The sequence below is a fragment of the Carettochelys insculpta genome, chromosome 13 (genome assembly GCF_033958435.1).
Source record: "Carettochelys insculpta isolate YL-2023 chromosome 13, ASM3395843v1, whole genome shotgun sequence".
Taxonomy (NCBI): Eukaryota; Metazoa; Chordata; order Testudines; family Carettochelyidae; genus Carettochelys; species Carettochelys insculpta.
In genome coordinates this window covers 43,186,894-43,206,034 of record NC_134149.1, presented here as the reverse complement: position 1 = coordinate 43,206,034, position 19,141 = coordinate 43,186,894, and the positions used below count along the sequence as shown (strand labels likewise).

Genomic DNA, 19,141 nt, shown 5'->3' with positions numbered 1-19,141 from the left:
TTGGCCTGGGACAGCTTATGCCCAAACAAACCTGTTAAGCCTGGTGCTTTATCCTACCAGAAGGGGTGTGGAGTCCAGCAGAGTTTAATGACACCACTAGAAACAATGGCAGATCTGGGGGCCTGGAAGCGGCCACAGGACACAAGGGGGCAGGAAGACAGCTCCTCTTTCCTCATTGACCTCTCCCCACCCTCCTCTCGCAGGTGACAGAGAGCATGATCCGCAGGAGCGAGCGCAAGGGTAAGTTTCTGGCCCCGGGCAGAAGGGAGCAGGGCAGAGTCCTTCCAGACCAGGGCCTGAAATGGCTCTGCTCACTTAAGAGGTTACATCTGCTTTTCAATGGGTGAAGATCTCACGCCTCTGGCCAGCATGGGTAATGCTGCGTATCTGAGCCTCCCTGCTGCAGCGTAATCCAGAGTCCAGCGTCATGCTTGCTGCCAGGTGGCTCCGCATAACAAGAGTCCTGCTGGCCCCCACCCCGATTCTCTTTGGGGAGCTCAGCCCTGAAAGAGACAGTCCTCAGTACCACCCCAAAAGCCTGAGGAGCCTGTATGGGCTTTGGCGGGCTGCAGGTCATGGAGTACCAACTCGCAATGCTCAGCTGTGTCGAGCAATACGAACTCAGACTGAACAAGTTTTACTGAAAAAGTACAGAAATCTGGCATCACACCCCCACGCCGCTGGGCAGACTCACACCTTTGACTGGAAACAATCCTTTATTCGAGCCGGTCTGTACATATCACCAGTCTAGTGTTGCTGTTATGATACATGGCCTATACAAGTAATTACACAGATGAAAGCCGGGTCTCTGTCTTGCCAGCTCAGGATCTATGAGCGTCTTACGCGGAGCGGGGAATGAGGCAGTGCGCTCCGATTCAGTGCTGGCCGTTCAAAATCTGCATTTAGCCAAAACTTGGCACCCACGCCGCCGTCAGGGCGTAACTGAGGGCAGAACGGGACTATGCAGTTGAGATCTAGGCCTTGTCTTTGGGGGATTTTAGCCCCTAAGATACCTGAACCAGTGCAGCCTCCTAAAGAATGGCACGAGCTACAGGTTGTGCCGGTGTAAACTGTGTCTATACCACAGAAATCCCAGCACAGACAAGGCCTTGGGTTAACTCTGCTGGCCTCAGTGACACACAGCCAAGCTGGAATCCAGCTCGCACGCTCTGAGCTGGCTCAGCAGGGCTGATAGGAATGAAACTTATTTTGTTGCTGCTGCTCCGACCGAGCCACACATTGGAGGGAGCTGCAAGTCAGAAGATGCTGTTTTCACAGAGTCGCTTTCAGCCAGGGAAAGTCAGCTGCTCACACTGTCTACTTCCCTGCAAATGCTTCTGTTCCGACTGGCTCTGTAACATCTCGCTCACCTTCCCCTAAACCCGGGGCCTTACAACCCAGTCCTGCCCCTTAAAACAAACCTCCAACGCCAGCTTTTCTTCTTTCCTGTCTATTTAGCCGCCTGCCACGCCAGCTCCCAGCTGGCACCAGAGCAGCCAACACCAAGGAAGGGGATTGTCAGAATCCTGGTAGCCGGAAGTCCTTTCTGACAGGCGTGGCACAAACCATGTGGCCGTGAGGAGAGGAGGCGAGTGCTGAATTGGATGGCTGGGAGAGGGTCCCAGTGCCTCTGCTGGTCCCTGCAGCGTTGCTATAGGCCGGCCTACACAGGTCAGGCACCCGTTTAACTAAGCTGACTTAGGAGTTAATTTAGGTCTCTGCAGGCCGTTCCCTCCCATAGACGCTCGAGTCCATTTCAGAGGGTCGCAAGTCAGTTTCACTTTAGCTGATTCCAAACTAAGGACAGCTGATGTGAATTAAGACCTTTTTGCACAGCTTTGGGGCGTGCCCCTGCAGGACTGCACCCGTGTAACTCTTATCAGGTTAAGATCCCACCTTTGGAAGAGGCAGATCTTGATGGGGCTTACTTCAGGCTCAGCTCCACAACCCTGCAGGCTGGCTCTACCCGACCTGTGCAGCGGGCCAGAAGAGTGATCCCGACTCGCTGACCGACATTCCCCTCCTCGGCTGTCATGTCACACCCTGGTGTTTGGTTTCCTCCCTCGGGCTGTGTGGTGGCGGCGCGCAGATCAGCTGCCATGGGCCCTGCTGCCCTTAGTCTCTAGAGGGAGAAGGCTGTGGATTCAGACCCCCCACCCCCCAGTGGACTGTCGCACCCTGGCTACAGGGACACAGCATGGTGTCACCTCCCCGTGTGTGGTTTTCATGCCATCCTGATGCACTGGGCCACCAGCCCTGCTCCCCCATCCCACCACTCCCATGGCGATGCAGGTGTCGCACCTCAAGGATTGCAGTCATGCATTTCGTGATGGCTTGCTCCAAAGCTGCTCGGGCTGGGTCACACACAACCTACTCCGTCCCTAGCAGAGCAGACCCAGGCTCCTTCCCTGACTAGGAGGCTGTAAGTGGCGTGTTGCCAGCTGAGAGCCTTCCAGGGGTGGGGTGGACATGCTGGGCCGAGAGAACAGACCCTCTGACTGCTTCCCAGACCACCCCACCTGAGCAGAACTCCCCTTCCTCCCAGTACCCGAAGGGTGAGTTTCACAGCACATCAGGGCCTTCCCTGCACCCCCAGCACCACGCCGAGGTCAGGGTGACAAGCCCCGTTCCGCTCTCACTGGCCGCCTCCGGACAGTTTGCTGACGCCTATGGCTCTGGCTCCACAATGGAGTGGGGGATGCATTGGAGGCCCCCCCCGCCCCCCCCCCCCGGCTCTTCCACCACTGTTCTGCGGCTGTGGGAAATCCTCCAAAGGCACAACCAAATCGGGGCTCCGGCCCCTCTGTGAAGGAGAGCCGTCACCCAGGCAGGGCCAGGTGGGTTCGCAAGGCAGGAGCAGCAGCAGGATCCGGATTCCTCGCAGCTGGGCTGTGCAAACCAGTGACGGCAAGAGTCTGCGATGCGGTCCTCCAATGGGAGGAGGATTTAAACGCAGGGCCCACCCTCTCACAGGTCGAGCTGGAAGGCCCCAAAGTAGCTGGCTGCTGTGTCGTCGTAATCGATGGCCAGGGAGGAGACGGAGACGAAAAGCTCGTCGCCAGCCTGGAGCTCAAAGAGGCCGCCCTGGTAGAGGGCGTGCAGGCCGTAGTCTGCTTGGGGCGCCCAGCACTTGGTGCCTACGCCCTTGAGCAGCAGGATGGGCTGCCCGTAGGCGGTCTCGCGGTTGATGCACTGAACCAGCTGCTGGCCTGAGAGGCGGGTGGCGGCGCCCTCGCTGGGGTAGCGGAAGTAAATCTGCGAGTAGATGTAATACTTGCCCGCCTGGCTCACCCGCAGCTTGCCCTCCCGGTAGGTGATGTTCTGGAGGTGCGAGTGCATGGCCTTGTCCTCCCAGTGGGTGATGGGGTGGCGGCAGGACTGGGAGAGCTCCCCATAGTGGCCTGAGCTTCCTAGGGGAGAAGGCAGGCAGAGTCACTGCTGGGCTGGCAGGAGCGAAGGGCATCCTGTGCCAGGCTGCCAGCCCACGTTATGGGCTTCACGCTGAGCGGATAAACAGAGATTGGCCCCAGACAGGTGCAGAACCCAACCCCAGCCCTGACCGGGGAAGAACTGCCCAAAAAGTGAAGCTCTGCCACCGACGTGCCAATGAAATCCGCTACACCCTCCCATCGCCGCCAGAATCTATAAGCCCGTCTTCTAATACCTGTCACCAGGCTGATGGCCCCCGCTCCCCGGGCACTGCTGGTCCCCTGCAGGGAACCCAGACTCACCGTCCTGGGAAGCGCTCTGCTGCCGGAGGGTGAGGTGCGCGGAGGGCTTGCCAGGTACTCTTGCAGCCAGCTGCCCGCTGGAGGTGTTGGAATAGCTCCTCAGGGCTTCTGTGATGGAAGGACAAGGCACAAGGAGCTGCAGAGGCTGTAAAGTGTGTGTGTGTGTGTGTGTGAGAGAGAGAGAGAGAGAGAGACACATGCACGCCCCCTGGCAACTCAGCCCCTCTGCTGGGAAGCCAGCCTGGTGAGCCGACCTCCAACCAATCAGGATTTTCAGGGGAAACGAAGGGCCCTTGTGAATGTGAGTTCAGGATTCCACGTCCCTCCTGCCTCAGGTGCCCTAGAGGAGAAGGAACGCAGCCATGTGTGGGGAAACAGGGGCCGGCCGTCGGGTCCATTTAAACACAGAAGTGGAGGCCAGTGATTCATCCCCCGTTGCCTGCTTCTGGCAATCAGAGGCTAGGGACACCAGCACGTGGTGCTCCATCTCTGAGCACCTTGATGGTCCCAGAACCGTACCATTCATGGGCCAGGCCAGGGCAACCGCTCTGGGCATCTCAGTCGGCTGGTGACCTCTGTGGCTGTTCATCAGGTTTCTTGCTTCTGATGTTCAGTAGTTGCTCGAGTTACCTGAGGGCTGTGTTCCCAACACCCTCGCATAACTGGAATTTTGCTTAAGTCAGGGAGTGGCTTTTTTCCCTAGTGGAACGTACGTTCTGCAGCCAAGGAGCAAGCAGGAGCCCCTGGAGCTCCTTTTGGAAGGGTAAGTCCTGGGTTGGGAGCGCAGCTGTGGAGAATTAAGCTGGGTGCGGCTTGCGGGGGGTGGAGTTGAGCTGGAGCCGGGTGCGGGTATGGGGGTTGAACTGGGGCCACATGGGCGGGGGGAGGGTTTGAACCGGGGCCATGCGGGGTGGTGGAGTTTGAACCGGAACAGGTAGGAGCGGGATTTTGAGTTGCAGTGAAATGGTGCATTTCGAGGGTTTACTGTACTTACAAATTCTTTTTACTGAGATTTTTGGAGGTTTTGGCTAGTTTTTCTCTTTTGCCCTGTGTAATTCTGCTTTTACACTTGCTGGAGTTTTTGTTCTTTTCTTTTTTCCTCTGTAGAATGTACCTTCCAGTTTTTCCAGGGTGCCTTTTTGCTTCTAACCTCTTCTTTTACTTTGTTGTTTATCCCTAGTGACACTTTTTTGGTCCCCTTACTAGGTTTTCTAATCATTTCATAATCAGCGTTACTAACCTTTGCTATCTATATGGCGCCAGTCAGGTTGGCTGCCCATTGTGCTAGGAGAATCATGTAGAAATTACAGTTCCTGTCTCCAGATTCTCAGTGTAAACTGTAACAATGAATCCCAGACGGGATTTGTTTGGATTTAAACCTTCCCCTGCGAGGCCTGAAAGCCCACCGTGACCGTGCCAATAATCCACTCCCTAACGCTTGCATCCTGCTGGGACTCCAGCCCTGCAGTGGAGATGCCTCTGCTGGTCTGCCCTGAGGTGAGTGAGAACAGCTCTGTACTAGCACAGCACCACCAGGAAGTGAAACTGATGGATCTGCTTTCCTTCTTGGCTGGCTGGCTGAGTGCTGCAGGCACAGGAAGGGGAACATGGAAGGCCACCTGCTCTGTCGCAGGCTGCTTTCCATCAGGCTTAGCAGGGACCCATGCTGGCCAGAGGCGTGAGGTCTTCACCCATTGAAAAGCAGATGTAACCTCTTAAATGAGCAGAGCCATTTCAGGCCCTGGTCTGGGAGGACTCGGCCCTGCTCCCTTCTGCCCGGGGCCGGAAACTTACCCTTGCGCTCACTCCTGCGGATAATGTTCTCTGTTACCTGCAAGGGAAGACAGGGAAGAGGCCAATGAGGAAAGAGGAGCTGTCGTCCTATCCCCTTGTGTCCTGTGGCCCCTTCCAGGCCCCCAGATCTGCCATTGTTTCTAGTGGTGTCATTATACTCTGCTGGACTCTACACCCCCTCTGGCAGGATAAAGCACCAGGCAGGTCCAGCTGCCACCTCTCTGCTTTACTCAACCACTCACCGCCCAGGGAACTCAAAGATTGGTAAGTGGGGCCTAACAATCCCCCGGGATACTACAGAGGGGGAAACTGAGGCACATGGGCTGCATCTGCCCTAGAAAATTGACCCATCGATGGCACTGGAATTAGCACCGGACTTGGTCTGATGGCAAGCGCAGACAGGGACAGACCACGTCCAGCGCTATTTCAGAAACCACGGCAGAGCTCTGTTCAGAGCACGGTTTCTATCTGTGCCCACCCCCTTCAGCCACATCCAGTGCTGGTTCGGCCACACCCTTCACTGACTCTCCCTGGCGGGGTGAGTAACTCTGCCCGGGGAATGCCAGCTGGGGAGTGGAAGAGGGAGCTGAATTCATTTCACGGCCTCTTTGCCAGCGCTCCCTGTGCGCTCATGCAGCCGCTCAGAAGAAATTCACGTGCCAGGCAGCTGATTAGGTTTTGTATTGGCGGTGCGCCTTCGCACATGCCTTGGTGCACATAAAATTTATTCCACCTATAGAGGGAAAAGATTAGAGGGAACATTGTGCTTTGCCAAGATGGCCAACAAAAGGGTTATTCCCATTGGTAGGATGACTTCTCTGATGTCACTCATAAGACCCTAGAGACCCAACTCATTGCCTGTGGGCCACTATCATGGAGTATGGGGGTCCCCAGGCCCTGTCCCCCAGCCGCAGTCAGATGTGACTCTCACTCAGCAGGGAGAACAGGAGGGTATTTGGTCGACAGGGACACAAGTGTAGACCAGGCTGCCAGAAGCCATCGCTACAAGCCATCTTGGGCAGCGGGGCCCAGAGGGGTCTCCGAGCCAGGCCCTGGCCTCCTTACTCCCTCTCCAGCCAGACGAGACTGCCCCACTCAACAGCCCAGTTCCAGTTCAAACCAGCCAGGCCCCTCCTCCCTCCTTTGTCCTCTTTCTCATCTAGAAAGGTGTCAGCTGGTGGCCTAGGTTACAAATGGCCCCGGAGGCCCATTGCCTACGTGTGAGAAGTCATCACACTGAAACTGCCATTGCCAGCTATGCACTGATGTGGTGCCTAGGGAAACTGAGGCACCCACCTTCTGTTACTACAGGACAGCGGGAAACACATGCCACCTAACCAGGGGAATCAAATCCTTGCAAACCCCACTTTGTCACAGCTGCCAAGTGGTACCGACTCCAAGCCCCTCTGGCAACTGATTGGAATTAGCAACCTACAGGGACTGGGCACAGACCCACTGCTGGAATGTTTTCTTGGCAAGTGCCTAACTCCCAGTGTCCTCCCATCCCCCACCAGTGTGTGGTGCATCAGGGACTCACCATGGTCACGTAGGACTTGATGCCGTTGGCTAGTTTGAGGCAGGACTGGTTACCAATCAGCTCCTCCAAGTCAGGGACTTCCTGCAATTTGTTGATCAGCTGCAGACACTTCAGCTCCTCTGGGCTCCCCTGCGTCTGGGCTTTTAACTGGAAAATATTTAGATTAATTCAGTCAGTTCCATGAAGCAGCCTCTTGTGGCTGAGCTGCAGGGTGCACAGGGAGCTCTCAGCTGATGCCATACAGGGACACGGAAACATGGCCTGTTACTCTTCTGTTTGATGCTTAGCCTGAGGAACATGGTACACCGCTCGGATGCAGGATCGCAGTGCAGGAGGGGCTGAAATCTTGTGATGTGACGCCCTGCTGTTAACCAGACACTGGGAGTCACAACCTGAACTCTGCCACTGACTTCTGCATAGCCTTAGAGAAGTCACCTCCCCCGTCTGTGCTTCAGGTCCCTTTGCGAGCTTCAGCAAAGCACTCAGAGAGCACCAGCTGGTGAGTGCTAGACTAGACTGGAACAGACACCTGCACTGGCTGGGGCGTTAGCAGCTGATAGCTCAGCAGCATTGCAGTCTCGTCCTGTTTCATCCGATCCCCCTCCCCACAGGCATGAAAACGTGAGTCTGACAAGCTGGAAAATCTGTGTACACTACGAGTTATAAATTCCAGCTTGAGTTAATGAATTGGCTGTTTCCTTATGGCTGTCGGCTTCTGTGCGCTGCCTCATGCTCTCGTGCGAAGGGGAGGGGAGAGGCACCTTCGAGTCTGTCTTTGAAGGATGTTGTGGCCAGGTTAGTGCCTTGATGTTAGAGAGATGAGATGGCTGAGGTAATATCTTTCATTGGACCAATACCTGTTGGGGAGAACGACAAGCTTTCAAGCTTACACAGGAGTCATCTTCTGCTCTGTGCAAGCTCAAAAGCTCACCTCTCCCTCAGGCCTTGGTCCAATAGAGGATATTACTTCCCCCCACCCTGTCTTTGAAAGACACAAGTCGAGCTGCCAGTCCCTAGTTGGGAGGTGGGGAAGAACTGTGCTGCTGGCCCAGGGTCCATCTGCCAACCCTGGGGGCATCACTGCCAGCCCCATAGTCCCAGCTGCCGATCAGACATGCGGGTCCCAGTTGTTGTCTTTGTAGTAAGAGAGAAGGCCTAACCCATATGGCACAGGCCTGGTTTGAGGCTTAAGGCCTTGCAACAATGGGAAAAGACGGCTAAAATCAAAGCTAAGCCATGAGCAAGAGGCCGGCTCCTGCTAACAGAACTTGGCTCAGACAGGGCTGAGAACACAAGACGCTCATTGGTAATTGGCCCAGGTGCAGAACAGTAATTGGTAGGGTTCATAAGCTGAAACCAGCTCATTAAAAAAGAACTTGGTACCTACTCACAGATACAGACCCAGGTTCAGGCAAGGGTCTAAAATGACAGCATGATGGATAAGAGACGATCTACTCGAACCACGAGGATTCTAAGTTGTGCCAGAGCATGATAACCTGACAACGTCAGAGGGTGGCAACCTGATACATCGGCAGTGAGGCGTGCTTTGTTTGTACCTGTATATAATGAGATGTCTTGGGGGGGGACCATCTTTGTCTGAGCTACAGAACTCCCACAGACTGCGCCATCCCATTGCTGCAGGCACATCTGCGCGGTGGATCAGTAAAGCAAACTTGACAACTGTTTTCTGTACCTTGCTTGGCAATAAACCCTGGCCAGGCACCTTCCATCCTTATCTGATCTGTGCTCTTTGGGGAACCTCACAGGGCCTGCTGCAGTTATTGGGCTCCTATCACTGAACGCACATGAAAGCAGCCTTTTGGTTATCAACAGAGCCAAAGACCCAGGAGGACATCACCGCAGTAAATCCTCTGAACTACACTCCCCAGCTCTCGGGAGCACGAGGGGTGCAGTTCCGCACCCCCACTCCAAGAAGTGTTCCAACACCACTGGTGGTGGTGGTAGAACTTATCAACTCGGGGGGGAGGGGGTGCACCCAAAAAGGTGAAGCGGGAAAACGGGGTTGGTTCAGTAGCCAAGGGATCTGTTTAACTCCCTGCAGGACCGGATGCAGTCAAGAGAAACTGACTTGTGGGAGGAGAGAGAGAGATTCATCCAGAGGAGAAACCGGGAGCTGCTCAGAGATCTCCGACGTTGCAGAGAACGCTGCCCTGAGCCCAGAAAATGCTCAGTCATGGTGAGGAAACTGAAGCAGGGAAATGCAGATGCATGTTTCTTCTTTTGCCCGGATATGTGTATTTCTTATGCTAATTTATGTAAAGATGGATTGTGTTTAGAAACCCTTTCAAAACTTGCCTGCTTCCACTGTTGGGTGGCGGGCAGGCGCGCGCGTGTGTGTGTGTGTGTGTGTGTGTGTGTGTGTGTGTGTGTGTGTGTGTGTGTGTGTGTGTGTGTGTGTGTGTGTGTGTGTGTGTGTGTGTGTGTGTGTGTGTGTGTGTGTGTGTGTGTGTGTTGATCTGGACAGCCTGCAGCTGATGGGCTGCATGGTTCCAGTTTGGAGAAGAGGTAACTGAGTTGAGCCCATGCCTTGGAAGCCCTGAAGAGACAGTGCTGGAGGCCTGCCCGTGGGAAGATCACATGAGGGGACCCAAACACAGTAGTCAGCTCTATGTTCAGCTGGGGCAGGTCTGCTAGGGCTGCATGTGACAATGAGAATCAGAGTTTTCATGGGGCAGGGGACGCATCCACTAAGTTTCTCACTCTCCTGATTGCAGGGAAAACACTGGAAACGGGACTCCGATATACCATAGGTTCAGGAGGCAAAGATCCCCAGGTAAGTGGTTTTAAAATCTGTTTTGTATCTCCCCCTGTGATTTTTGGGGGGAGACCTGATTCCGGGGGTTTGCCCCCCATACAGCTGCTGGTTTAAATTCATAGGCAGGGAGCGAAAGGGGATGGGAGCGTTTTGTACATGTGTGATGCTAATGGTGGAGCGGAGACCCTCAGAGGCAGTTTCCTGCCCTGTTGTAGCCGTGTTGATCTGAGGATATTAGACACACGAGATGGGGGAGGTAACACCTTTTATGGGATCACCCTCTATTGGTCACAGAGCTCTTCTGCAGGGGGGCTGAGTCAGGCCGCCCGCTCAGACTGCAGCCCGAGGCCTGACAATCAGACCTAAGTCACCTGGCTTCTGGCCATGAGCAAAAGGCAGCCTGACACACCTGTGAAGCTACCTCCTGGGGCTACATCAACGTTCTCCCTCTTACCAATGTGCATGTAACAGTCGCACAACAGCGCCAGGCCAAGTTGCAGGCAGGCCATGTTTCTGTGACTGCATGAAACCCGGATCAGCCCTGGAATTAACTGCCCTCCTGAAACATTCCCTGCTCCCAGAATAATTTCATTTCCATGATGGTAGGACAGCAGCAAATGCGTTCCTCGGGGGGAGACCGGCTGGGACACAGGGTCTTGCTGAAGAAAACTGCCAGGGTGAAGCACCCCACTGTTTATGGCCCGAAATTGCTGGGTGCTGAGCACCCTCAGCATGCAGGGACGTCCCTGGGCACCAAGTGTGCTCAGCAATTGGCAGGATCTGGTGCTGTGAACTCTTTTTCTCACCTGCACAGGTGATCTGCCAGGTTGGCAACCTGAACCCAGTGCAGCAGGAGCTGGTTGCTCCTTCTGGGCGGGCCACCCACCCCAGCCCCTGCTTCAATCTGCCCCTGGGAAATCTCTGCATCAGCCCACAGGGGATGAACGGAAGCATTCCCAGCTGGACACTGCTGTTCACTGTGCCCTAGAGAGAGACCAGACCATAGGAGGTTGGGTGGGGGTCTATTTCCTGACCCAGGAGATATGGCATATGGAGCGTTCTATGGTTGCAAAGAGGTGGGCGTGTTTGGGTGTACACGGAATTTAGTGCTGGCACCGAACACCCTGCCAGATGAAGGTCCACCCAGCGAGTGCAGCCCATGTTGCATTAGACACGGCAAGCAGGCAGCGTGGTAAGCAAGACAGCTGTAGCGAGGAGCGACCTGACTCTGCTTCCTGTGCATGTTGAGTCCCATCTTCCCCACTCCAACGCTGCCTGGTCGGTCCTTGGCCTTGCAGCTGCCAATCAATGCCACTTGTGAGGCAGACCCTGTTCATTAGGATGGAGCCTGAGGCCCTGAGTTATTTCTCTCAGGCCTTAGCGAGTCAATGTTTGTGTTACTCCCTCGCTGGGCTGAATTTGAACCAGGGACTTCGAGGCAAAGCCCCCCCTGTGCCCTGGCAGCATCCTACCCTGTGCGCCTTGGTTAGCCACAGTGTGCATTCATGTTCCTGCTGGTGCAGCATCTCAGCCACTACAGCATTGCATCCCTGGGGACCAGCAGCTCCCAGCGCTGCCTGCACTGGGGATGACCAAGGGCAATAGAGAAGGAAAGCTGGGCTGCAGCACTGGGCAGAGGCTGACATGCCCGCACATCGAGGCTCCTTGCAGCTCTCCCATGGCTTTCTAGAGAATTAGGTCAGGCATTGTGGAACTGATTGTCTGTAATAAACACACTGGCCCAGCCAGCCCTCCAGCTGCTTAGATCTGTGGTGTTATGTTATTGTCTCCCCACTCAGCGTGACTCACCAGCCAAGGCAAACAGTCATGCTGGGGAGAGGTGCTTGGCTCACAGCCTGGGGAGGAGGACAAGCAGGGAGCGTGGGGTGGGGGAAAACGCAGTCTACTAGCTCCAGGGCCTGGGGCAGGGTGCAGGGTGCAAGAAGAGCTTTTCTTCTTAATTTGGTAAAAAACCTCAATAATTCAAGAGCCACAACACACGGGAACACGGTGTTAGTCTATAAGGTGTCACGAGACTTCTTGTTGTTCTCGAAGCTACAGACTAACAGGGCTCCCTCTCTGGTCCTTAATAAGTAACATCAAACCGGACTTTGTGTCACCCTGATTTTAAGACCAGCGCGCAGATGACGATTTGGAATGCGATTCGTGTTTACTGCAGGGTGTTCACAAACTTTTTACTGACTCTGTTTTCTCACACTTTACCTGTGTGTGTTTGTACCACCGTCTTCCTGACTCACTTTAATGATGCCAATTTTACTTCAGTTTTTTCTTAAAATGCACGTTGCCCACCGCAGCAGGAATGCTGCAAGCTTCCTTTTCCTTTCCCAGATCAAGACTTTATTAGCAACATGATCAAAACACACAAAGCACTGCAGGTATCAAAGGGGGAATTATTCAATGTTTCGAGATGACGTACTGTTTGCTATTCATTTTGGGGCTTTTAGATGTTCACCGTTTACTGAAAATAGTGAGGAGCTTTTCTTTTAACTTTGCCATTAGAGCGTTGGGAGCTGCAAAGGAGTCCTTAAAGAGCGCATATAGCTCCAGAGCTGCAGGTTGCAGACCCCTGGCCTGGGGTATAGCAGGCCAAGCTTCCCTTTCATTGCCACTCTATCTCAACCCATTGGGATCCCCCACTCCTGGGGAGAGGGGAGCCGGGTCCTGGGCCTCTCTGCTCACACTGCCAGCGGGCAGCTGTTGAGGAAGTGGTTGGGAAATGGGGCTGAGGCCTGCCCAATTCATTACACACAGGAACCCAAGAAGCTGGGGAATTAAAATTTGCAGCAGGGTCCTGCAGGCAGGGATGGTTACCTACCAAGGCAGCCGTTCAGGGCCCAGTCGCTGCTGGCTTTCCCCCAGGTTGAATCCTTTGCTGCACTCTAATGCTATACAAAGCAGGAAGGTATTAATTTTTCGGTGCCCTTTGGCTAGCTGCTGGGTGTCACCTTGTTCCTGGAAACTCAGAGGGGCAGGTGACTGCATAGGATGGGTGGCAGTGGGGGGGCAATAATTTTTGCTGGGGGGGGGCCACTTGTTGGAATTTTGGAAAGGTATCAGGGGCTGCACCTCTTATTAATGAAACTAGTCCCTGCGTGTTGCAGGGGTGGGTAAGATATGGCCCACAGGTTGGATCTCTCTCTCTCTCTCTCTCTCTCTCTCTCTCTCTCTCATATGCGATGGGGGACTGGGACCCGTGGGCTTTTTAACTAGCTGCAGGAACCTCAGGTGACAGCCAGGCAGCGCAGTAGTGGCAGGGGCAGGGAGCCACAAGCCTGGAGCCCTCTAAATCTGGTGTTCCTGCAACTATCTAAAAAGCCTGCAGCTCCCAGAGACCAGATCTGCACCATGGGCCGGATTTTGCCTGCCCCTGCTCTACTAACTGACTCAGATGAAGGCCTGGTATATACTGGAAAGAAAGTTCATACGGGCATAGCTAGGTGGGTCAGGGCTATGGGGAAAAAACCTCACACCCCTGACCTATGTCACTGTGCCCCCCCACCCCCAGTGCAGGTGCCGCTATGAGGACAGCCCAGTGCTCCCGCTAACCTGGGGAACACTCCATCCTAGGAGGAGGTGGTGGTGCTCCTCTGCTGCCAGAGGAGCTCCTTCTGGTGTAGGCTGCGCCTCTACTATGGACTACGCCAGCGGTCCTATGTGAGTACTCGCCCTCCTGTAGACATGCCCTAAGGATTTATGAATAAGCTTGATGTCATGACCCAGTTCATTCATAAAAAATGGATTAATTCCCTGAAACCTTCTGAAGAAAGTTTAATCACCCTTCTCTTAGACTCAGCACTTCTCTGTGAGCAGATGTTTAGCCCACGGCAATCCCATTACCTGGCTAGTCCCTTTTATACAACCCTAGGAAACGGCAGCTTCATATGTCTCTGGGCAGGGAGTAGGCACCAGCTTGTTGGAAAATGAAAGCATGCAGATTCAGAACCCTTCCCGCGCCATTCCAAAACCTCTGCATGTCATGCAGCCGATACAGTTGCCACAGGGCAAGAACTGTTTCCTTTTTTCCTTGGGCAACCCCCAGCTGCCTGTTGTATCCACCTGTTGTTGCTCATCTCGGCTTATGTTTGGTTACCGTGCCTAGCTCAATGGGGCTGTAACAAAAATAAATAATTATTCTCCTTACCGTCAACTTATTCACTGATCCTCATGGCGCTTTTGTCTCCTCGTCCAGCCCAATCCTGGTTTAAGCTGGACTGATTCTGATCCCACTAATGCTATTTTTGCACTACACCAAAGTCTCCCTGTCCCAGTATGGTTTCATCCATCATTAACATGGTACACCCGGTGGCTGGCTGATTAGACAGTTTCACCACATAGTTCCTCATTCAGCTGTTTGATGACCTTGCAGGGACCATCCCAGGCAGCTTGTTTGAAGTACAACTTCGAAGTCAGCAACTTCAAAGTTGAGCGTCTACACACATCCTACTTCAAAGCTAAGCTCTGAAGAAAGGGGAAAAAAAAATGTGTGTAGGCTTTCTGCTGGCTACTTCGATGGAGTGCCGAACTCGGAAGTTAGTTCCTTGCGTAGACGCACCCTAGATTTTCCATAAGTGTACAAAATTGCCTGTGTCTCCCTCTCCTCGCCCTTTCTATGTAAGTTGGTTTTTGTGGACCTGAGACAGTAAGCTGTTCTGTACACAGAGATCTTGGGGTCAGCTGGTTAAGTAGACAGTGCTCAGTGTGGGCAGAGGGATCTGCCAACACCGGAGAGCTGGCAGATCTCAGATTGTAAACTCCTGGGAGCAGCTTTTAGCACTGTGGAGTTCAGCTTTTGATTGGGGTTTGGAATACTACTCACACAAAATAGGGCGTAATGGTACTGACATTACTCGTGGGAGAGGAGACTTGAAGCCCAATCTTTGTGTAGCCCAAGCGTAAATGTCAAAGTGGGAGGTAAAGTTTTGCATAAGGTGATTGGTGCAATCTCCAGTGGAACTGAAGGGCTCATTGACTTGCAGTGAGACTAAAGCTCCTGAATGCCTAGAGACCAGGTATTTAGGTGCCTAGTGGAAGCCTTAAAAATGCCTAAACAGTAAAACCAATGGGAGTTAGGCACCGTCAGAAAATTCCGCTAGGTGCCTAGCTGCATCTTTGGGTACCTAAATACCTTTGTCAGTCTGGTCCTAAATCACTTTTGCACATGGGACTTAGACTCCTTACTTACTTGCACACTTTTCAAAATTGGACTCCCTCTGCATAAATGATTTTGCACTGCTTGCGACTGATTTTCCAACGCCTGCTAAGGGCGAACAGACACGGTGGAAAGACATACAATGGATCCTATTGCTCGCGTGCAAGTAGGAGCGTTTTAGTAGTTTGTGAACAGCAGCAGCACTTTTTAATTCACACAGCAGTCTCCCTTCTGCCCAGCATCTGATGGGCAGCTGAATTACAGAGCAGCAGTTTGTCGACGTGGCTTATTGGTGGTGTTGCGCGGTTTTGAACTGCTGCCTGCACAGAGACTGATTTACTGCCTGATGCTGCATTGTTTAAGCCGTACTCCGACTCCCTGGGAAGTCAGTGTGAATCGTGGGCAGGCAGGGAGTTCAGGGTCTGGTTCTTAATAAGTCTTACCCAGTCCCCTTTAAGAAAAGCACATGCTGTGCCAGGCCAGAACCCATGGGGGGTTGCCATAGTGCAGTAATCCGACTTGTGACATACCACCTCAGGCTATTGACTCCAACTGTGGATGCACAGAAGGAAGGCAGACCCCCGACTCCACTCGTACACCTCTTGGGGGAAGGGGAGAAATTCTTCCCCATCTCCTGCCCGGCAAAGCTGGCATCCAGTGACTCCTTATCTGGGGTCACTTAGCCCTAAAAGGTGTCTTCCTGGTGCCGCTCCTTTTCTGAGGCTCTCATCTCCCAGCATCTAACCACCAAACTTGAAATGAAAGTTTTCCATTCCCCATCTCTCCCCAGTCAGCCTCCTTCGTGCTGTTTAATGGGCGGTCCCGTCATACCGTAGCCAGGTGAAACAAGGCTGGGTCATTTCCAGGCATTCTTATCAGAAAAGCTATGTGCCAAGCAGAGGCCTGACAATGCAGATCCCTCCAGGGCTGAGCTGATGCACCTCTCGCCTCCCTGTATGCACTGGAATTAGGGGGCACAGAGCAGGGGTGCTGAAGTGGCTTCATCATACACTGAGTTTACAGTTTGGTTCAATGGCTCTCAGCGACCCATAAGAATTGACCCAGCCCCTCCCCGCCACCCTTCATGTGGTGGAGTTTGCAGCCTTCTCAAGACTGTGCAGTTTGAAGGGATACAAAAGAAACACCTTGTACTGAAAAGGGACCCCAGGAGGGTAGTACGTTGCTTAGCTGCGGTGGCACCTCTAGCAGCCATCTGAACTACGAGCTAGGTGTATCTCCAGCTTGCAGGGCAGAGGGACAGCTTATTTCTTTGTCCCTTGGCCTGCTACAAGCCAGGGTGGGGAGCTCAACCCTTCAGGGGGCCATTTAGGGAGCTGGGCCAAATCCATTTTGATGATAAGGGGCGCTGGAAGGTGACAGAGTTAGCCTGTATTGTGACAAAGCCAGCCGGCAGTCGCCTAGCCCTGTGCAGACTCACGGAAGGAGTTGTTAGGGGGTGAGCTCCCGGGAAAGCTCGTCACCTAGTAAATCGGTGGGTTAGTCCGCAAAGCGCTACCTGGCTGCCGCTTTGTTTCGTTGTAGGTGGTGACCGGCCCTGCTGGGAGCGCGGGGGACTGGACGCCCTGAGTCCCTGACACAAACCGGCGCGGCAGGACCCAGCGCCCCGGTTTCGGGTGCGATTGCTGCCGCGGCACCTTTGCGCTTTCCGGTAAGGAAGCGGGAGGCGCTTTCGCTGTCTGGGCCCGGCTGGAATCGCGGCCGGGCCGAGCTGAGCCGTGCGTGCCGCTTGCGCGCCCCTGGCCTCCCCCGCGCCAAAGCGGAGCAGCCCGGGCCCCTCCAACCGGCTCGGGGCTCGCAGCTTTCACAGCTGCAGCAGCCTGGACCACCGCGGCCCCCCGCTCCAGCCCAGCGCGGGGGAGTTCCCACGGCTGGGGGCGCGTCCAGGCGGGATCCCCTCTCCGACGGGCCTTGAGCCAAGCGGCACCTTGGCGCTTAGGACCCCGCCGGGAAGGAGCCGGGTGGGGGGCAGCCGAGTCGGGATTTCAGGCCCTTTCCCCCCGGCTCCCCCAGGAAACGAGACTAAAAGCCCCAAAGACCTGCCCCTCCCCGCGCATGCAACCCAGAGCCCCCGCCCCCGCCTCACCTTGGCAATGGACATGGTGAAATAGACGAAGAGCCCCGTGGTGGAGGCGATCTGCAGCGCCAGGAGGGACATCACCGCCATGGCGACCCACACCGGGCTGCAGGGCTGCTTTCGCCTCTTCCCGAGCCCGGGCTCCTCCCGGTGCCCGGCTCCGGGGCCCATCATGCAGGCGGAGGAGTCGCTGCTGTCCGATCGGAAGTACTGCTGGTTGTTCTGCGCCGGGTGGGCCATTGCACGAAAAGGCTGCCCACGGGCAGAGCCCGGGTGGGACTTCCCCGAGGGTTCCCGGCCGTGTGATCCTCCTCCCGCCGGCACGCAAGGAAGCAAGTCGAGACGAAAGTTCTTGCCGGGAGTGAAAACTCCTCGGCGTGGGAGGGACAGAGGCAAAAATCAGACTCTTTCCAGGCGGTATTTGAGCGCCTGCCAGATCCTGACGGCTGGGAGAGGGTAAAGTTCAGCTCGCCCCGTGTAAACAAAGGCATTGCCCAGACACAACACGTGGAGACAGCTCCCCTTCCCCCGCCGCTCGTTGTTTACAATTCTATTGTTCCCCTGAGACATCAAAGCCCGGACCTTACAAGCTGTAATCTTCAGGGATGCAACCCTCTTAAAAGAGTGGCTCCCCAATGGGATGCTTCAGCTCTTAAGCCTTCGCCTCCCTGAACGGTTGCCTTTATGCGGACTGTAAAACAGCTGCTGTGTGTTACACCCCAGAGCTGGCTGCATTTCCCTAGCAGAAGAAATTATCCCCTCAAACCCCAATGACTTGCGCAGGGAAGAATGAAACAAAAAAGCAGTCCAATAGCACTTTAAAGACTAACAAAGTAATTTATTAGGTGATGAGCTTTCAGGGGACAGACCCACTTCTTCAGACCATAGACATACCAGAACAGACTCAGTATTTAAGGCACAGAGAACTAAAAATTGTTGTCAAGGTAGACAAATCAGATTTGGTAACAATCAGATTTTTTTTTCTGATTTGTCTATCTTGATAATAAATTTTGGTTATCTGTGCCTTAAACATTGTGTCTGTTCTGGTACGGCTATGGTCTGCAGAAGTGGGTCTATCCCACGAATTATTTTGTTAGTCTTTCAAGTGCTACTGGACTGCTTTTTTTGTTTTGGTAGAATATAGACTGACACGGCCATCTCTCAGTTACTATTCAACAGGGAAGAATGAGCAATTTTCTTAACTTGAAGACCACCTCCCTGAAGTTCAACAGCTCATCCCTTCCACCCACAGAAATCGGTCCAATAAAAGATATTACCTCTGAGTTCCTCAAGTACAGGTTGAACCTCTCTAACATGGCACTTTCTTGTCCAGCAGCACCCGTAATCCAGCATGACGTTAGTTAGCTGGATGACCACTTCTCATGGGGTTGGCCATGTTTCCCATGGTCCCATAAAGTTTGTTTCCAGACCCCAATCCTGGCTCTCAGTGTTCTGTGCTGTTATTCAGCTGTAATTTACCCCAAATGTCTTCTAAGGGCCCTGTAAGCAGGGAAAACAAAGAGAAGTCCTGTGGCACCTTATAGATGAACATATTTTGGAGCATAAGCTTTATGGGCAAAGACCTGCTTCATCAGATGCAACTGCCCATGGAAGCTTATGCTCCAAAATATCTGTTAGTCTATAAGGTGCCACAGGACTTCTTGTTTTCACGGATACAGACTAACATGGCTAACCCTCTGATGAAGTAAGCAGTGGAAGCATTGGTAATGTGCTAGACCATATTGACCTCCTGTGGTCCAGCAAACTCTCTCATCCGGCACTGGTCAGGTCCCCAAAGTGCCAGACTAGAGAGATTTAACTTGTAGTCCTAATGGAGCTATTCTTGGGAATAAAAATTACTGGTGCAATTTCTGCAAGCCATTAGTTTGCTTTGGACCCAGCCTGCCATATTGATGTAAATAGGACTCCTGCAGAAAGAAATGGGTGTTTAATTTTTGATAGAGGCTACAAAATTGGGGAACAGCAACAAAGGGTCCTGTGGCACCTTATAGACTAACAGAAAAGTTTTGAGCATGAG

General features: G+C 53.7%; 1 protein-coding gene across 1 annotated transcript; it reads right to left on the bottom strand.

Moving 5' to 3' along the window:
* Window positions 1-697: 697 nt before the first annotated feature.
* LOC142020400 (tumor necrosis factor ligand superfamily member 10-like) lies at window positions 698-17,549 on the bottom strand. Its single transcript, XM_075008171.1, has 5 exons — window positions 17,113-17,549; window positions 7,063-7,209; window positions 5,526-5,562; window positions 3,732-3,839; window positions 698-3,410 (listed from the first exon to the last, which is right to left on the bottom strand). Exons 1-5 carry the CDS (start codon window positions 17,341-17,343, stop codon window positions 2,968-2,970), a joined length of 966 nt encoding a protein of 321 aa, XP_074864272.1. The 5' UTR covers window positions 17,344-17,549; the 3' UTR covers window positions 698-2,967.
* Window positions 17,550-19,141: the final 1,592 nt, after the last annotated feature.

Coding starts and splice junctions, on each gene's coding strand:
- LOC142020400 (XM_075008171.1), bottom strand. CDS start 17,343: ATGGCCCACCCGGCGCAGAACAACCAGCAGTACTTCCGATCGGACAGC. Junction 7,210..17,112: donor TCACCATGTCCATTGCCAAG/GTGAGGCGGGGG, acceptor AATATTTTCCAG/TTAAAAGCCCAGACGCAGGG. Junction 3,840..5,525: donor CCGCAGGAGTGAGCGCAAGG/GTAAGTTTCCGG, acceptor CTTCCATCACAG/AAGCCCTGAGGAGCTATTCC.